Here is an 18,279-nt window from a genome sequence, read left to right as displayed (position 1 = left end):
TGTAGGCTCCCCACTTTGGCCTGGCCCCGCCCTCTCTTCTGTCACTTTGCCTTTCAAATAAATGAAATCTCAAAAAAAAAAAAAAAAAAAAAAAAGACTAGACTTTATTCCGAGACCAGGATTTCACAGTGCCCCCTTGGTAACGTTTTAGAGCATGCGACACTGGGTCAACACCCCTCCCCGGAGCTGTGCCACGATCTCTGCCTCCCTCTCTCCTTCTTCCTCCCGAAAGCCACGAGTGGAAAAGTCGAAGTCAATGGGTGGGGCCCAGTGCTGTGGTGTAGCAGGTGAAGCCGATGCCTGCAGTGCTGGCACCCCATATGGGTGCTGGTTCTAGTCCCAGCTGCTGCACTTCCGATCCAGCGCTCTGCTGTGGCCTGGGAAAGCAGTAGAAGATGGCCCTCGTTCCTGGGCCCCTGCACCCACGTGGGAGACCCGGAAGAAGGTCCTGGCTCCTGGCTCTGGATCGGCACAGCTCTGGCCGTTATGGCCACCTGGGGAATGAACCAGCGGATGGAAGACCTCTCTCTTTCTTTCTCTGCCTCTGCCTCTCAAATGAAAAATAAATAAATCTTTAGAAAAACAAAAGCCAGTGGGCAGGTTTCACTATTTTTAAGCCTCAATCTTCTGTTTCCTGCCTAAATAGCGTATCAGTTCTCAACTGTAATGACTGTTTAAAAGTTCCCAAAATGTGTGTCAAAATAATCTCACAGGAGGAGGGGCTTATGGAAAAAACAAAAAAGGTTGTGAGTTGTAGAACTCTGAAGTTGGTGATGGAACGTGGGATGTAGTCTCTTTTTCTCTTGAATTCTGCGTATGATTCTAGTCTCTAATAATAAAAGAGCAGAACGAGGCTGATGCCACAGCTCCCGAGGATCAGAGTGGTCAGCTGCTCTCAGGCAAAACCAGGAATAAAGATGCGGTTCCCTGACGCATGCCTCTTGCTTCCACTGAGAACACGTTTCCCCAAACAGACCCATAACTGCACATGCTTCTGACTCTCAGGCCACAATCGGACACGCGTGTGATATCAAACACACAGAGGCCGGCCCATGTCCAAGATCTTGTTTCCTGCTCATCTTCTCCTGTGCTATCAGGAGACAGTACTCAGATCAACTATTAGAAACCCATTGCGGGGCCGGCACTGTGGCGCAGCAGGTTAACGCCCTGGCCTGAAGCACCGGCATCCCGTATAGGGGCTGGTCCTAGTCTCAGCTGCTCCTCTCCCAGCCCAGCTCTCTGCTGTGGCCTGGGAGAGCAGTAGACGATGGCCCAAGTCCTTGAGCCCCTGCACCCGCGTGGGAGACCTGGAGGAAGCTCTTGGCTCCGGATTGGCGCAGCTCCGGCCAATGCGGCCATCTGGGGGAGTGAACCAGCAGACGGAAGACCTCTCTCTCTGTCTCTACCTCTCTCTGTAACTCTGTCTTTCAAATAAATAAAATAAATCCTTCAATCAAATCTATCTAGATACCATCTAACAAATCTATCTAGGGACCACCTAATGAATCTATCTAGGGACCACCTAACAAATCTATCTAGGGACCACCTAACGAATCTATCTAGGGCCCATCTAACGAATCTATCTAGGGACCATCTAACAAGTCTATCTAGGGACCATCTAACGAATCTATCTAGGACCATCTAACGAATCTATCTAGGGACCACCTAACGAATCTATCTAGGGACCACCTAACAGATCTATCTAGGACCATCTAACGAATCTATCTAGGGACCACCTAACGAATCTATCTAGGGCCCATCTAACGAATCTATCTAGGACCATCTAACGAATCTATCTAGGGACCATCTAACAAGTCTATCTAGGGACCATCTAACGAATCTATCCAGGGCCATCTGGAACAAGCTGACCTTTAGGAAGGAGTCACGTGTCTGCAGTGACAGACGTCCGCAGACCATGAAGAGGCCGCGTGTACGTCAACACCACGCAGCCCCACAGCCGCAGGGTGGAGGTGACCTCCGCCATTGTCTGGGAACTGGCACGCTGCTAAGTGCCCCACACCCTGCGCAGAGCTGGGGAGGTGCTCACCTTCCGGGGCTGGATGCCGGGCGATGCTGTCATGGAGCAGACACCGTCTGTAGATCAGACTCTGGCAGGACTGGTAGGTCAGGAAGCACCTGGCGAAGACAGACCCACACTCAGGGCAGGCCGGCTCGGGTCTCCCACAGCTGGGGAGGCAGCACTGAGGTGGGGGAGCCACAGGGTAAGTAAACCCACACCTCCCTCAGGGGAAAGTGCTGCAAGACTTCACAGGTGCATGGCAACCATGTGTACTCTGCCCACCCAGGCAGGTGAGACCTACACTGACACACCTTAGCAAAGAGGAAGTGGCTACTTCATGTTACCAGGCAAAGAGATACAAAGTTTCTAACCCAGAGTCACTGCAGCCTTGTTCCCTCCTATTCCCAGCATCAGGAAAGAATTCAGTGTCTTCCTCTCTGACTGCATTTTGGACTCTCGGAATGTTAAAACAAAAAGATCATGTACTACATTGAAAATTCCTTTTGTGGTGACTTTAAAGATGAGGTACAAGCATTATCTTTAAGAAAATGACAATTTAGTGGGGGAAAACCTGAAAAAATCAAAGACAAAATTAATAGTGCAAAAACAAAGAAGGGCCATGAACAAGCCTCCACTCCGTGCAACGGCTGTTCACTGAGCACCTCCCGGGACCAGGCCAGCACACAATGGGATGGCAGGGTGCTGTTCAGGCTCTGTGCAGTCTTCCAAAAGACGCAGTTTTAAGTGGAGCAACTGAGGAACCGAAATTCAAACGGGAGGGAGGTGAGGAGGAGGAGCTCCAAGCAGGTTCACCTCAGTGAAGACTGGGTGTGGGGGTGCAGTAGTTATCATGTTGCTGTTAACCAGGTTGTCTGGGTCCTGCCACTGACCGCAGCTTCCCGGGCAAGAGGAAACGTGGCAGGGGCGAGTCCTGGGAGGGAAGGGGCAGGGGTCATAATTTCAGGTCACGTGGCCAGGAAGGCCTGATGACAAAGTGACCCTTGAGGAGAGGCCGTGTGGACACCCGCTAAAGGGCTCCAAGAGGAGACGGGCTGACACGAGAGGAACAGCCAGGCCACTCCACCTGGAAGGAGGTGGGGAGGGGATGAGGTCAGAGAGAGGATGAGCAGGAGGGGACCAGGCCGCGGGGTCTCACAGGCCACAGACAGGGTTTTTGCTTTGCCTCCTCAGAACTGGTGGCTTCTGGGTCTTGAGCACAGCGGTGAACAGGAGGGGGAGGAAGATCAGCTGAGAGGCGAATACAGCCTGGGCAAGAGACGAGGAGGAAGCGGCGGCAGCGGCTGGAGTCCGATCTGCAATGCTGTTGGACGTCCAGCAGGCTTACAGCAGGGGAGACAGGTGAGAGCTCCCCCTGAAGTCACCAGGGTCACCAGGCAGCGCTCAGAGAGAAAACCAGGCCCAGAGACGCGAGGAGACGAGGCAGAGCGAGCAGAGACGGGCGAGAACGGAGAGAAGGAGGCGTCGAGTCCTGGGGCGGGGTGACAGTGCTCTAAGGAGGGGACGAGCAACCGCACCGCCCACAGCGAGGACACGCCACGTCTCCGCTCAGGGCGGGCACCCGCTACGATGTGAATTCATCTACTTTAACAGGCACTGCCCGGTGACAATACCCTCTAAAACACCAGCCCCGCCACAGCACACCAGGGAACCTCAAGCACCAGGCAGAGAGGACGGCCCTCCAAGGCCACTCTGCTCTGCACCGCGGCACAGCCGTGCGCACCAGGCTCAGACAGCGGCTTTTCTCCAACATGCTGGCGAGGCCAACGTGACCCGGGAAACACTGTGCAGCACCCTGCGCTACACAGAGCCCGGAGCCAGCAGTCGGGGCCGTCGGAAGGGCTTACCGGAGCCAAATGTGGCCGTTGGAGCAGACGGCCTGCTTGCGGTCTGTGAAGGGCAGGATCTCCTTGCACAAGCTGCAGTGCTCGGGGAAGGTCTGCTTGTTCATCTTCTTCGAGATGTGTCCAATCAGCACCTGGTCAGACAGAGCAGCCGGCAGTCAGCCGCTGAGCGCCGCGCCTTCTGAGGAGAAGGTCCACGGCACAAAGGAAAAAGGGAGAAAACGCAGTTCTGTGTACTCCCACACAGGCTGCCCACACTGCCTGAACGAGCAAAGTGAGCCGGCGAGCTGCACAAGTGAACCCATTAGGGACCCCGCGTCACCCTGGACAGCGCACTTCTGAAAACCACAATCTTAGGACCTGCCTTGTTTTCACTGCTTTTGAAACAGAACTTCAGGGTTCCATCAGAAGTCAAAGTGGTTAGCTGTGACGGACAGTACTGAGTTTCAGAAGGAGAAACATGACCTCTACAGGCAAAAGTATTATGAGCAATACTACGGAGTCCGCAGAACTGTCACAAAGTAGAGAGACTCGGGATTAAAAATAACTGCCCATCCCCCAATCCAGACCAGCAGTCTGCACCCGAGACCACCGAGCCCCACTGCAGAGGCCGTCAGACCCACCGTGGGAGACGAGACGGCGCAGGCTCTAGGCCTTGCCCCGCTTCAGATTTGCTTTTCTCTACTGATTAAGATTACCTTTAGGCCGGCGCCGCGGCTCACTAGGCTAATCCTCCGCCTTGCGGCGCCGGCACACCGGGTTCTAGTCCCGATCGGGGCGCCGGATTCTGTCCCGGTTGCCCCTCTTCCAGGCCAGCTCTCTGCTGTGGCCAGGGAGTGCAGTGGTGGATGGCCCAAGTGCTTGGGCCCTGCACCCCATGGGAGACCAGGATAAGCACCTGGCTCCTGCCTTCGGATCAGTGCGATGCGCCGGTTGTAGCGCGCCAGCCGCGGCGGCCATTGGAGGGTGAACCAACAGCAAAAGGAAGACCTTTCTCTCTGTCTCTCTCTCTCACTGTCCACTCTGCCTGTCAAAAAAAAAAAAAAAAAAAAAAAAAAAAAAAGATTACCTTTAAAAATGAAAATCTGAAAAACACAAGTCTGCTTCATCATTGCTGAAAAAACCACTGGCCACGCTACGCAGGACACCTTTCTCTGGAGCAGCCGGTGCCCTTCAAAGCTTTAAGCCCGTGCACACGGAACTTCCTGTGGAAGCACTGACAAGGGTGCATCAATTCACTAAACTCATTACTCGGGTTATGAGGGGAATCTCAACAGCTCCGCCTACCTTCTATATATAACTTACAAGTTTAAATCCCATTAGCTTTTGGCCTTTTTGGTTTTTAGCCGCAGGAAATCCAATGCAGGTGCTGGAGTTGTGGTACAGCAGGTTAAGCCACGGCCCGCAATGCCATGCAGCAGTTCGTGTCTCTGCTGCTCCACTTTCGATCCAGTACCCTGCTAATGCGCTTGGAAAGCAGAGGATGGCCCTACAACCTGGACCCTGCCACCCACGTGGGAGCCCTGGATGGAGTTTCTGGCTCCTGGCTTTGACCAAAGGTCCCAGCTGTTCCGACCACTTGAGGAGTGAAGCAGGGAAGGAAGTCCGTGCGCTTCCCTGACACCGATGCCCCCCCCCCCCCCCCCGGGAAGGGCTGCTTCTGGACCACGAGCCCACCTGCTCAGTTGGATTCCTAACTCTCATGGGGGTGATTCTCCTTCCAAGGGGCAAACAGTGGTTCTCAGAAGACAAAAACACTCTTACACTTTTATGTATAAAGCACAGACGTACACACAGTACATAAAAAGACAAAATGCGGGGCCGGCGCTGTGGCACAGCGGATTAACGCCCTGGCCTGGGGCACCGGCATCCAAGATGTGGGGGCCGGTTCAAGACCTGGCTGCTCCACTTCCTATCCAGCTCTCCGCCGTGGCCTGGGAGGGCAGTAGAGGATGGCCCGGGTCCTTGGGCCCCGCACCCTCGTGGGAGACCTGGCAGAAGCTCCTGGATCCTGGCTGCGGATCAGCGCAGAGCTGGCTGTTGCGGCCAACTGGGGAGTGAACCAGCGGATGGAAGACACCCTTTCTCTGCTTCTCCTCTCTCTGTGGAACTTGGTCTTTCAAATAAATACATCAATCTTTAAAAAAAAGACAAAATGAACCTGTGGTAACATTTCATAGTTGGGCAATTAAGAACAAAACGTCTATATATATTCTCTAGGGGAAGTGATGATGAACAAAAGGCTGAGAAGTACACTCTACCACACCAGGCACATTCTCAGAAACAATTTAGAACGACCACTGAATCAACATTCCAGGTTAAAAAGGCCTTCATTTTACAGATACTGTTGGATCGAAGACATGCACTGTCTTCAATCAAAAGTGAGCTGCTGGGGCTGGCGCTGTGGAGCAGTGGGGGAAGCCACCACCTGCAGTGCCGCATCCCACATGGGCGCCGGTTAGAGACCCGGCTGCTGTACTCCTGATCCAGCTCTCTGCTGTGGCCTGGGAAAGCAGTAGAAGATGGCCAAATCCTTGGGCCCCTGCACCCACATGGGAGACCCAGAAGAAGCTGCTGGCTCCTGGCTTCAGATCAGCTCAGCTCCCACCGCTGTGGCCACTTGGGGAGTGAACCATCAGATGGAAGACTCTCTCTCTCTCTCTCTCTGCCTCTCAAATAAATAAATAAATCTTAAAAAAAAAAAAGGTCAGCTGACTGACCAAGGGTTGGGGTACAGTCTTCCATCTCTTTTACCTGTTCTGTTGGAGCCACAGAGCTACGCTAAACGTGGCTTCCCGAACTGATGCAGCCTCCAAACCAAAAGTCTAAACCATAAAGAACCAACTTCCACTCTTTACTTTCTGGAATTTTTTCCCTAATTACTGAAAACCGGGAAATCTCTAGACACTTCAGAACACAGCAACCAGCTCTCCCTTGGGAAGCAGTCACCTGAACAACACATTCCAACGATTCTTTTTTATTTTCTTAAGACTTCTATTTATTCGAGAGGTAGAGCTGCAGAGAGAGGGAGAGATAGCAAAAAAGTTCTTCCATCGCTGATTCACTCCCCAAACAGTCACAACGGCCACAGCTGGGCTGATCTGAAGCCAGGAGTCAGGAGCTTCTTCCGGGTCCCCCCATGCAGGTGTAGGGGCCCAAGGACTCTGGCCATCCTCTGCTGCCTTCCCAGGCATGTTAGCAGGGAGCTGGATCAGAAGTGGAGCAGCCAGGTCATGACCGGCACCCGTGGGGGATGCTGGCGCCACTGGCAGAGGCCTAGCCTACAGCGCCACAGCGCCGGCCACCATTCTAACAATTCATAAGACTCTGCACACATCCTATAAGAAAATATAACAAGCAATTCATGGATGACTTAACATTAGGGATGAAGACGTTTAAATGTATTCCTTTCAACCTGACATTTTAAATAAGACTTTAGGGAAAGAGAATATGTGCCAATTTTCAGAGTACAGAAGAACCGACTTTTATGATTCTGAGTATTTTAGTATACAGTATGTTCCCTGGAACCCAAGTTCGGCAGGATTTCAGCTGCTGATAGCTGTGCAAACGATTCCCTGATCAAGAAGTCTGGCTACCACCGGAATTTTCAGAAGTCCCAGAATGATAACGTGCACTGAGAACCTGTCAGAGTACACACTTATGGGGCCAGAATTGTGACAGTCAGTTAAGCTGCGACCTGCAACACTGGCATCCCATATGACCGCAGGTTTGTGTCCTGGCTGCCCCACTTCTGATCCAGCTTCCTGCTGATGTGCCTGGGAAAAGTGGGAGAGGGTGGCCCAAGTGCTTAGGCCACGTGGGAGACACGAATAGAGTCCCAGGCTTCCGGATGCGCCTGGCCCAGACCTGGCTGTTGCAGCCATTTGGGGAGTGAACCAGCGGATGGAAGATCTCTCTCTGTCACTCTGCCATTCAAATACATAAATCTTAAAAACAATAAAAAGTACACAGTATGCAGTATTCCCAAGCTTGGAGTCTTTATAGCAGTAGGAAGCTTGGACTTTAGGAATTCCTAAAACTTAGATTATGCCCAGCTTCTGTAAAACAAACGAGGACAGCGTGGTACAGTGGGTTAAGCCGCAGCTTGTAATGCTGGCCTCCCATATCAAAGTGCCAGTTTGAGTCTCAGCTACTCCACTTCCAATCCAACTCCCTGACAATGCGCCTTGCAGGGCAGCAGACCATGGCTCAAGCGGGAAGGTCAGGATGGAGTTCCGGGTCCCGGATTTAGCCTGGCTCCGACCTAGCTGTTGCAGCCATCTGGGGAGGGAGCCAGTGGACAGGTGATGATCTCTCTCTTTGTCCCTCCCCTTTCTCTGTCACTGTCTTTCAAATAACATACACCTGCCCATCCTCCCCAGAACATGTGACCCTCAGGGAATGGAGCCTGAATGCTGAATTTCCCCCGCTGTGGCTGCCCACCACACACTTCCCTGCTAACGCAGCCGCAGCGGGGGATCTCACCTTGCAATCCTGCACACCAAGCCCATGCTGAGACAGCATCGCAGCGGCCCTGCGCTAGGCCCGTGTCCTCTGCACTGACCCTGTGACCTATTCATTCCCCCGCACCCGTGCCAATCAACGCCAACGGTCAGCCTGAGAGAGTCAAGCCAGGTCCCTGCTCGCCTCGCGGGGGGCGGTGAACACCTACCCGGGCCGTCCTGTCGTCATACTCCTCGTCCGACATCAGGAAGTTGCAGAGCCCTCTGGTGGGGATGCTGGTGTTCTCGGTGATCCAGGTGTGCAGGTACACCTCCCCCAGGACTCGCTTCATGTGCTCCCTGGTCAGGTGCATCTCCACAGCCTCGATCTTCCCTTGGATTTCCAGGAGCTTCTCCTCCATGGGCTCGCGGCCTCCGCCCTCCCCGGCCGGCACAAGCGCGTCCTCGGCGGCCTCCTCCGCGTCACCCTCCCGGCTCCTCTCCTGCAGGCCCTGCTTCCCCGCCTGCTTGGAGGAGCCGCCTTCCTCCTGCTGCTCGTCCTCGGCATTGCCCGCCCCGGGGGAGTCGGCCAGCAAGATTTTTGAGTCCTCGTGGGTGGGCTTCCACAAGGCTTCTGAGGGGGTTTTCTGCATCGACTGATACAAAATCCTCAGCAGGAAAAGCTTAAAGCGCCAGAAGTAGGTGACTCCACTGCTTTCGATCTTTTTCTCCAAAGCCTCTTGCAGAAACTGCGGGATGTGCTTATCCTTTAAAATCTTCCAGCGCACAAGGTCAATCAGATCTACCTGCTTGAAGAGATTCTGAACCGAAGATTCCAGGAGCTGAGCTGCCGCCTCTTCAAAGGTTTTCAGGGTGACAAACTGGACCTGGTAGTTTTTGTTCACGGGATGGAGGCCATTGACCATGCCCTCCGTCGTGATGATGGCCAGATACGCCCCGCAGGGGCTCACTGCTATCCCGTGAGTCCTCACGGAGCCAAACACATCTGAGAGCTTGATCAGCTGGTGTTCAAACTTGAGCGCAACATCTGTGAAGATGGGGATCAGCTGCCTCACCTTCCCGTCACTTGAACACGTGTACACTGTCCCGTTCTGTCTGTCGGCCGTCATGGAGACGATCGGCAGCGAGTGCAGGCCCGTGACGTGGGAATTGTGAACGTTGAGGCCTGCTTTGGAGATCAGAAGGAGACACCAAAACACATAGGAGCCCCTGGCCGCCACCACCAGGCTGCAGCTGCACTTCTGGTAGGGGTGGTAGAGGGGCACGCACTTGATGCTGTGCACTGGCAACTGGTCCATCTCCTTCCACAAGACGACAGGCTGCCTCAGCGTGAAATAGCCTTTCACTGCTTTGAGGTTGACAGGAAGAATTTTCACAGGTCCAAAAGCACTCCCTACAATAAGGCCGCTCATTTTCCGGTTATTGTGCTCATATTCCCACCAAAACAAGACGCTGGGAGAGTTGATTCCCGACTCGATGGTGTTGCAGGAGGAGATGGACTCCTTTCCCACAAACGGCAGCTGGAACTGCCACACAGCAATGTTGCCGTTCTCAAAGAGGACGGCCAGGAGCACGCTGCCCACGTCTCGGCACTCGTTATTGTGCTTGACCTGCTGGGTGGTGCAGATGCCCGACCACTCCATTCTCACTGGAGTCTGCATGCTGTGTCTCCTCTGGAACTCAGCAAAATCCCCCAGATTTCCCTGTGGAGCGTCATTCTTGGAGAGCCTGTAACTGGTCTCATAAAGACGTTCCCCATAAATCTCCGTCAGGTCGACCAGCTGGACCCACTGCAGTCTGTTGAGGTTAGCCTGGATGGTCAGGCGGTTGTCCATGGTCAGTGCTGCCAAGAGGCACCTGCCATTGGCATCGCAGCCCATGGGGGACCAGCTAGTGTATTTGAATCCTCTCAGCGGCGGCAAAGCCTTCCCCTCGGGGTTGAACACCCTATCCAACATGAAAGTCTGGCTGATTGTGGGGTCTTTCGAGGTGGCAAACCTCTCCTTGCATTCTGCAACTTCTGCTTTTGAGCCCACCTGGAAAGTAAGATATAAAACCGTTAGCTATTTATCTATATAACTGATCCACACTAATATAGATGAAAATTTTCTTATGGATTCTATTCACTTTGGCAGCACACACATAAAGATTAAATGAGCATTCACTCAAGAAAACGGCATTTCCTCAGAAGGGTCAGGATGAACAGTCATTGCTCAGAGACTGGCTCTCACACTCTTCTGGCTGACTTAAGCAATCGGGGTACAGATTTTTAAAGAGTCAACAGAGGGGCTGGTGCTGTGGCATAGTGGGTGAAGCCCACGCCTCATCTCTTTTGGGTGCCAGTTCCAGTCCTGGTTGTTCTTCTGATCCGGCTCCTTGATAACAGGTCTGGGAAGGCAGAAGATGACGCAAGTGCTAGGGCCCCAGCACTCACATGGGAGACCTGGAAGAAGCTCCAGGCTCCTGGCTTTAGATCGGCACAGCTCTGGCTGTTGTGGCCATCTTGGGGGAGAACCAGCAGATGGACGATCTCTCTCTCTCTCTCTGCCTCTCTATAACTCTTCCTTTCAAATAAATAAATAAATATTTTTAAAAAGTCAACACGGCCCTTAATTCACAAAATGATAAAAGTATTAAAAATATATGAAAATAGAGGCTGGTGTTATTGGTGCAGTGGGTTAAGCCCACCTGTGATGCCAACATCAGAACAATTTGAGTATCCAGTGCTCTGCTTCCAATCCAGCTCCCTGCCATTGTGCGTGGGAAGACAGTGGAAGATGGCCCAAGTGCTCGGGCTCCTGCCACACACATGGGAGACCTGGGGAATGAACTAGCGAATGGATGGTATCTCCCTCTCTGTATCTCCCTGACAGTCTACCTTTCAAATAAATAAATCATCTTTAAAAATGTATGGAAATACCTATATATATATCTTTCACACAGCTCTATTTTATAATACTCTTGATTACAATAGATTTAGCTTTTATAATCTGAATTTTGCATTTGCAAATTACACTGACAGCCACCTCCAGCTGCGCTGTCTGCAGCTCCGCTCTCCTGCCCTGCTGCCCAGCCCTCCCCTAGGTGAAGTCTCTCTCACCACAGGTCTCCTGTGACTATCCCAGCTTTCATTCATCGCGCCTTCTTCCAAGTTCATGGCATTTATCAACAGTGCCTAGTTTTATGATGGTGAGTTCTTAGAAAGATTTTAAAGGGACATTAAAGATGGAGGAAGAGATAAACGGCCAAAAGAAAGTAGTCTAGAATCATTAAAAAATAGCTGAGAAGGCTAAAGTCAAAAAAAGAGCAGAGGTCAAAACAACAGACGGTTTCTGTTATGATGGAAGCAGGAAGGACTTGATCTTCTGCCTTCAGAGAAACGGATCAAAGAGAGAGAAAACTGCAGCTTCCCATTCCTTTCTAGTGTCAATCGCCCTTTTCAAAGAGGCTGATCTTCAAAATGGAAAAGGCAGAATGTGATGAAAAGGGAATTCAAGCCCAAGACATTCATGGATGTAACGTTCCGTCACTTTAAATAAGTTTAACTTCCCAAGCATGGAGGAATCACACCCCAGCAGAGAACTCTGGAGATGCTAACTCAGAGCCACCATGTCCTAGACAAAGCCTAGACAACTGGGGATGTGTCAGAAAAAAACACAGCCCGTACTGACCAGATACTATTAAGCCTAATTGGGAATAAAATTCCTCAGTATATTAACAAACGAATGGCTTGTGAGACAGCAGCGATCGTTAGAAACCAACAAAAGATACTGTATAATCTAGTCGTAGTCTATTTTCCACCAAAACTGCCAGATGACATAATGAGCAAGCATACAAAATGAAAAGTGACAGAAAGATGTCTACCACGCCAATCAGTGGCTAACTTCCCTGAAGTGATCTACACAACACTAAGGACCGCGACCGCGACCGTCCCCGAGCAGGAGCCGTGTGGTGACGTTCTGGAAACATCAAGTGTTCTACACTATTTCCTGAAAAGTCACGGGAACACAGCAAAGACAGACTCAACCAGAATTATCCAAACTCTCTCTTCTACACTGCAATAGCGTCTTAAGAGTTGTTACTGGAGCTAAGTGCTGGCATCCTACATGGGTGCTGGTGGTTCAAGTCCCGGCTGCTCCACTTCCGATCCAGCTCCCTGCTAATGCCTTGTAAAACAGTGGAAGACGGCCCAAGTCCTTGGGACCCTGCAACAGTGTGGGAGACACGGAAGAAGCTCCTGGCTTCAGATCGGCTCGGCCCTGGCTGTTGCGGTGATTTGGGGAGTGAACCAGTGGATGGAAGATTTTCTCTGCCTCTCTGTAACTCTGCCTTTCAAATAAATAAATAAAATAAATCTTAGAAAAAGGAGGGGGGATTTAAGGGCAGGTGCTAGAGCTGCTGGAGAAAACTCCAGCTGAACGAGGTGAAGGCCGTTGGCCTGACAGCACAACGCCACAGCGAAGCAATCCACCAAGAGTGAAGAGCTGTGCTACGGTGCCAGACTACACACCAGCTCCACCACCACGCACAAGCTGGCCTGACAGCACAACGCCAGCCAAAGCCCCGAGCGTCACCTGGGCAACCCTGGAAACACGACACAGCGAAGCAATCCACCAAGAGTGAAGAGCTGTGCTACGGTGCCAGACGACACACCAGCTCCACCACCACGCACAAGCTGCTTAAATCTCCTGGCCTTAATTTCCTTATTTATAAAAGAGAATCATACACGTTTCAGAGTTAGGAAGGTTAATTAAAAATACATGAAGCAGGGGCCAGCAATGTGGCATGATGGGTAAAACTGCCACCTGCAGGGCCAGCATCCCATATGGGCACTGGTTCAAGTCCCGGATGCTCCACTTCCCACCCAGCTCTCTGCTCTGGCCTGGGAAAGCAGTAGAAAATGGCCCAAGTCCTTGGGCCCCTGCCCCCGCGTAGGAGTCCTGGAAGAAGCTCCTGGCTCCTGGCTTTGGAATGGCGCAGCTCTGGCCATTGCAGCCATCTGGGGAGTGAACCAACAGGCGGAAGGAAGACCCCTCTCTCCCTCTGCCTCTCTGTAACTCTTCCTTTCAAATAAATAAATCAATCTTTAAAAAAATGTAAAGTGTTAATAAATGTTCCAAAAAATGCTAGGTATGTTTTTACTTAAAAATTTATGTATTCAGTTGGAAGTCACAGCAAGAGAGCAAGAGCGACAGCGAGAGGCCTGGAGACCCCAGGCACTGGCTCTCTCCCTTAGAGCCAGGAGCCCTGAGTCTCCAAGCGAGTGGCAGGGCCCAAGGACTTGAGCTGTCGTTTGCTGCCTCTGAGGTGGAATGAGCAGAGGGCTGGATCCGAAGTGGAGGTGGGCCCTGAGCCCAGGCACTCTGGTATGGGATGCAAGCGTCCCCCAGATGGCAGCATCACTGATTCTCCGAGTAAGTAAATGCCAATGGGACTTAATAAAAGTATTTAAAGTACACTATGGATACAAAGTTGCCCACCAGATGAAGGGTAGACACAAATGAAAAGCTAAAGTAGTACAAAAAGTAAACAGATTTTGCTACCCACAGCAGCAGTGGGATGCAAGAGAGGAAGTTCAAACCAGCTTTGGTCCCACTCACTGGGAAGACCCTGCTGAGATGGCGTAGCATGGACGCTGACTGGCAGGGAACAGCCGTACGGAATGGTACACTGGTTTGTAACACAACAGGTCTGAGTTAGCCTACTGCACCCGTCCCCAACTCTCCCCATCACAGAACCAGTTAACAAAACAAGCACTCAGGTGCCCAAGGACACACCACTTACAGTCCAGCTCTCAGACGCCTGCAGTCACTGAATCAGACTCTGATAGTGCTAACTGCTAAGCACTCTGTGAAAATTCATTAGAAGCTGTGGGACAGTGAGCTTCTTGAGGTCCAAGAATATGATCGCAAAGACATACAAAAGTGTCTCACTGCAGTAGACGCAGTTACCACTTACTAGGGCATCTGACAGTTGACACACAATACAATTAGGGACCCAAATAGAATTCGGAACCGAACACAAGTATAAGATCCACTTCATCTACAGTCCAATGGTAAGAAAAAATTGCAATGTACTCCTTTTTTTCCCTTACAAATATGCCTGCAACAGCCAGAGCCTGGTCAGGCCAAATCAGGAGCCTGGAATTCAATCTGAGTGTCCCACGTGGGCTGCAAGGACCCCAGGAACTGAGCCGTCTCCTCTGCCTGCAGGTGGGATTAGAGGAAGTGGGGCTGGAGCTCGAACCCGGCCACGCTGAACGGGGATGCAGCTGTGCTGAGCAGCATCCCACCACTGTGTCAAACGCCCACCCCGGGGCTTCTCTGGGGCTTCTCGTCACTGCCTCCTGCTTTTCAGGTTAAATCACTCGTCTGTTTATCACGTATACATCAGTGCCCAGGAGAGTGACTTGCAACTGGCTGATAATTAACATTTAGACTGTTATATAACTATATATTTTCCTAAAAGAGACTCTTAATCTAAATGACAATCCCAGAGCAAAAGCCTCGAAGGGGGTCAGCACCTAGCTCTCCAGTGTGCTGCACACTAGGTCGCAGGCTGCCCCCATGTCGCGGGAGCAAAGGCACACTGGACAGTCCCGAGTGGCTACGTAGCCCTGGAGACCGTCGACGGGCAGAGCCGCCGCAGTGCCAACACGGGCTTCTTCACGCTCCCCTCACGCGATCTACCCCGCAGAGCCCTCACTGAGAACTCGGGGCGCCCTCACGCGTTCTACCCCGCAGAGCCCAGAAAACTCGGGGGCGCAGTCTCACGGGAGCGCTGAGAGGTGCACACCCAGCGACAGTGAGGGGCGGAGACGCCACTCATTTCACGCAAGCTACTTATCGACTATTAGAAGGCCACGTAAGAGTTCCTGTTACTGAATGAATGTGGCACCTGTGGCAAAACCAGAGTCCATATTTTATCGGAACACTAGGACTACCTGCACATCCACACTCAGGACGTCAACCCAGACTTCTTCAGACTGCCATGACTGGAGTACCTTTTTAGCTTGAGCATTTATCTGTTCCACAAACTACTAAATGATACTGTGTATTTAGTCTTCCCAAAGGCTAAACAAGGTAGGCTTTAGGAGCCCCCTTTTATAGCTATGCCAATGCTGTTACCTGGTGCCGAAGCCCCATCCCTTAAGCCCTGTTTGTACTGATCATCTGCTTGCCTCTAGTCCACCAGCCATACTCCTGATCACTCCGTGCTCATGAACTCAGCGGTACCCTAGGGCTTCCTCCACTTAGCCAACTTCCTCAGGCTGATCTCCCAAGTTCCCACGCTGGCCTCACCCCACTTTCCTGACTCCGGGGAAGAGCTACTTCAGCTCATCTGTTGATCCGCCATCACCCAAGCAGTGGCAAATTAGGACTTAAGCACGTGTGCACGAGATGGGTGCCTCCTTCCTCTCTTCCCCTCCTCTTACAAACCAGACAGGACCTCTGCAGACCCACCCAGACGACTCCCTGAAAGCAGCCTCCCTGGTCTTTCCCTGAAGTCCTCTCAGTCCCGACCCCACCATAACGACACACGGCCCCAGCTGGTGTGCCCGTGAACACACCCTGTGCACCCCGACACCTTCCTTCCACTGCACCGCACTGCTGCGTCTGCCTGGTTTGTTTACACCTGAACCGATCTGCTCACGTGTTCCCCAGAAGATACTGGAGGAGTCAGCCATGCAGATTTAGCAGTGATCTGATGTAACGCCAAGTTATGCACGTGTGGGCGGTACAGTCTGGGAGGCCCGGATTCCAGCCCCAGCTTCCTGCCGGTGCGCACCCTGGACCCGTCACCCACAGGACAGATTCAAATGGAGTTTCCGGCTCCTGGATCCGGCCTGGCCCAACCCCAGCTGTTGCGGGCATTTGAGGAGTAAACCAGCAGATGGAAGCGCTCTCTCCATCTGCCTCTGCCCCTCCCTGCCTTTCAAATAAACAAACATAAACACTGTACGTTGCACATCCCAAACTGACATTAAATATGGGAAGAGTGAGGAGGGCTTTCACCACCCTACCCACAGCTGGCGGCTGACGCTTTAGAGTACCAAAGTACAGAAAACCCTCACTTGAGAAAGAGACAAGTCTCCGCACAGCGCTTCCAGCGACCTGACAGCACAGAGTGTTTGGTGCACTGCTTCACTCCAGAACGTGGGCCAGCACCGAGCACACGCGCTGTGCAAGTCTCTGTTCACCGACACTGGGCAGCCATCCGCACGCGTGCGCGGCGACAATGAAAACACGCAAAGTTCTTACACTTCTGAAATGAACAACACGGCTTTCTACATAGAAAACCAAAAAACAAAACACCTGAATGCGGGAACCGGCGCCGTAAGCACGGTCAACTTCAGGCACCCTGCGGTTCCCAAAGCGAACTCGGGTTACACGAAGCCGAGCGCACGAGACGCACGCGCTTGGAGACGCTCAAAGTTTGAGAACCGCAACCGCGGCCGGAGGTTTAATTTTCCCAGCCCGCATCCCTCGGTCTTGCTAGCCAAGAAAAGCCAGAGCGCGACCCCCGACACGCAGTCTACACCCACCCACCCACCCGCCCCAGGTGGGCCAGTCGCAACCAAGTCGCAGGACGCGGTCAGGCGATGCAAAGCACCCCAGAGGCGCGAGGGCAGGGCGCGACGCGGGCAACAAAGCCAGCCGAGGGCCCCGGGGAGCGGGCCCCAGACAATGGGCGCGGCGGCGGAGGCAGGGCCGGGGCCGCTCGGGCGGAGCCGCCGCAGCCATCCGCGCCGGCCACCGGGCCAGGGCCCCTCGGGGGCGCCGCGGGGCGTCGGGGGGCCCGGGAACCGGGGCGCACGCAGCTCCAGGGCGCGCGCGCACACTCTCGCCCCGCACGCGCGGCGGCTGGGCAGCGAGGGGGAGACCCCGGGGCCGCGCGGGACTCACTTTGAGGAGGCAGCTGTTGAGCGGGGCGGGCACCGAGGTGCGGTGGATCACCAGGTCCTGGCCCGGGTTGTGCACGTCGCAGATGAGCTCCAACACCGCGACGCTGCGCGCCGTGGACACCGACACGCGGTGGTCCTCGGACCAGGCCAGCGGCTCCAGGCCGCTCACCGCATACTGCAGCTTCACGGCCGGTTCCCGCCGAGTCACCAGCAGGCGGAACGCAGCGCTGGGCCCGGGGGCCGCCGGCTCCTTCCCGCCCGCCTCGCCGGCCCCCTCGCCCTCCTCCTCCCCGGGCGGCGCAGGCCCGGCCACCGCGGGCCCCACCCGGGCCTTGTCGGCCGCGCTCATCCTCGCTCAGCAGCCGAGGTCCGAGGCCGCGGCGCGCCAGGCCCGCGTCGCCGTCGTCCCGCGCGCACGGCCGCCACCGCCCCCAGCGCCCTCCGCGGCGGTCCTCTCCCCGCAGGCCCCGAGCGCCGCCGAGCCTGGAAGGACCCCGCCGTTGCCAGGCGACGCAGCCCTGCCGGGTGGCCGCGCAGCTGCCTGACTGGAAAGCGCGCCTGCCCGCGCCCGGCCGCGGCGGACCCTCGGGGAGACCGAGCCTCAGGCGCGCTCCTCCGCGCTCGTTCCTACCGGGCGGCGGCCCGGGAGCGCGGCCTCCTCTGGCTCCTCAGGGCGGACAACCTCGTCGCCCACGAGCCAGGCCGCGGGGCTCGCGGAGCGCAGCGGCCCCCGCCGCCGCCGCCGCCGCCGGCCGGAGTCGCCGAGCGCTTCGCCGCGGCCGCGGGCCATCCCCGGGCCGGCGCGGAGGCTTGGCCGAGCCGTTCCGGACGCGGAAGGGGCGGCGACACAGGACTCGGCGGGGCAGCCGTGCGGGGTCCTCGCGCGCCTTCCACGTGGGGTCCCGGTCCCGAGCGGCCCGTCCCCCGCCCCGGCCGGCCATGGTGGCCACCCACAGCTCGCGCGGTGAGGGGTCCCGGGCTGCCGCGAGCAGGACTTTGTCCGGAGCCGGCCGGGCGCAGGCGAGGCGG

General features: G+C 54.4%; 2 protein-coding genes across 4 annotated transcripts in view; one reads left to right on the top strand and one right to left on the bottom strand.

The window, feature by feature from the left end:
* GTF3C4 (general transcription factor IIIC subunit 4) overlaps nucleotides 1-17,761 on the bottom strand; it is a 23,664-nt gene extending 5,903 nt beyond the window's left edge. For 2 of the 3 annotated variants that reach the window (XR_007915401.2, XM_051835356.2), the window contains exons 1-4: nucleotides 17,252-17,761; nucleotides 8,555-10,381; nucleotides 3,886-4,016; nucleotides 2,048-2,136 (exon numbers count right to left, since the gene is read on the bottom strand). Coding sequence is in view for 1 of the 3 variants with exons in the window: in XM_051835356.2 (XP_051691316.1) it covers nucleotides 2,048-2,136; nucleotides 3,886-4,016; nucleotides 8,555-10,381; nucleotides 17,252-17,599 (2,395 nt within the window). In the remaining 2 variants the exon portion in view is untranslated. Of the gene's footprint in view, nucleotides 1-2,041; nucleotides 2,137-2,391; nucleotides 3,510-3,885; nucleotides 4,017-8,554; nucleotides 10,382-17,251 lie in introns of those variants that run through there. The other variant, XR_011382800.1, reaches the window with a different exon arrangement.
* The window catches only part of DDX31 (DEAD-box helicase 31), a 69,042-nt gene continuing 68,512 nt past the window's right edge, over nucleotides 17,750-18,279 (top strand). Inside the window, exon 1 of the mRNA XM_051835359.2 lies at nucleotides 17,750-18,279. Coding sequence (XP_051691319.2) covers nucleotides 18,190-18,279 — 90 coding nt within the window. The 5' untranslated portion in view covers nucleotides 17,750-18,189.

Source organism: Oryctolagus cuniculus, chromosome 1 (genome assembly GCF_964237555.1).
Source record: "Oryctolagus cuniculus chromosome 1, mOryCun1.1, whole genome shotgun sequence".
Lineage (NCBI taxonomy): Eukaryota > Metazoa > Chordata > Mammalia > Lagomorpha > Leporidae > Oryctolagus > Oryctolagus cuniculus.
The sequence above is the reverse complement of the archived record's forward strand: the minus strand, read 5'-3'. Positions and strand labels throughout refer to the sequence as shown.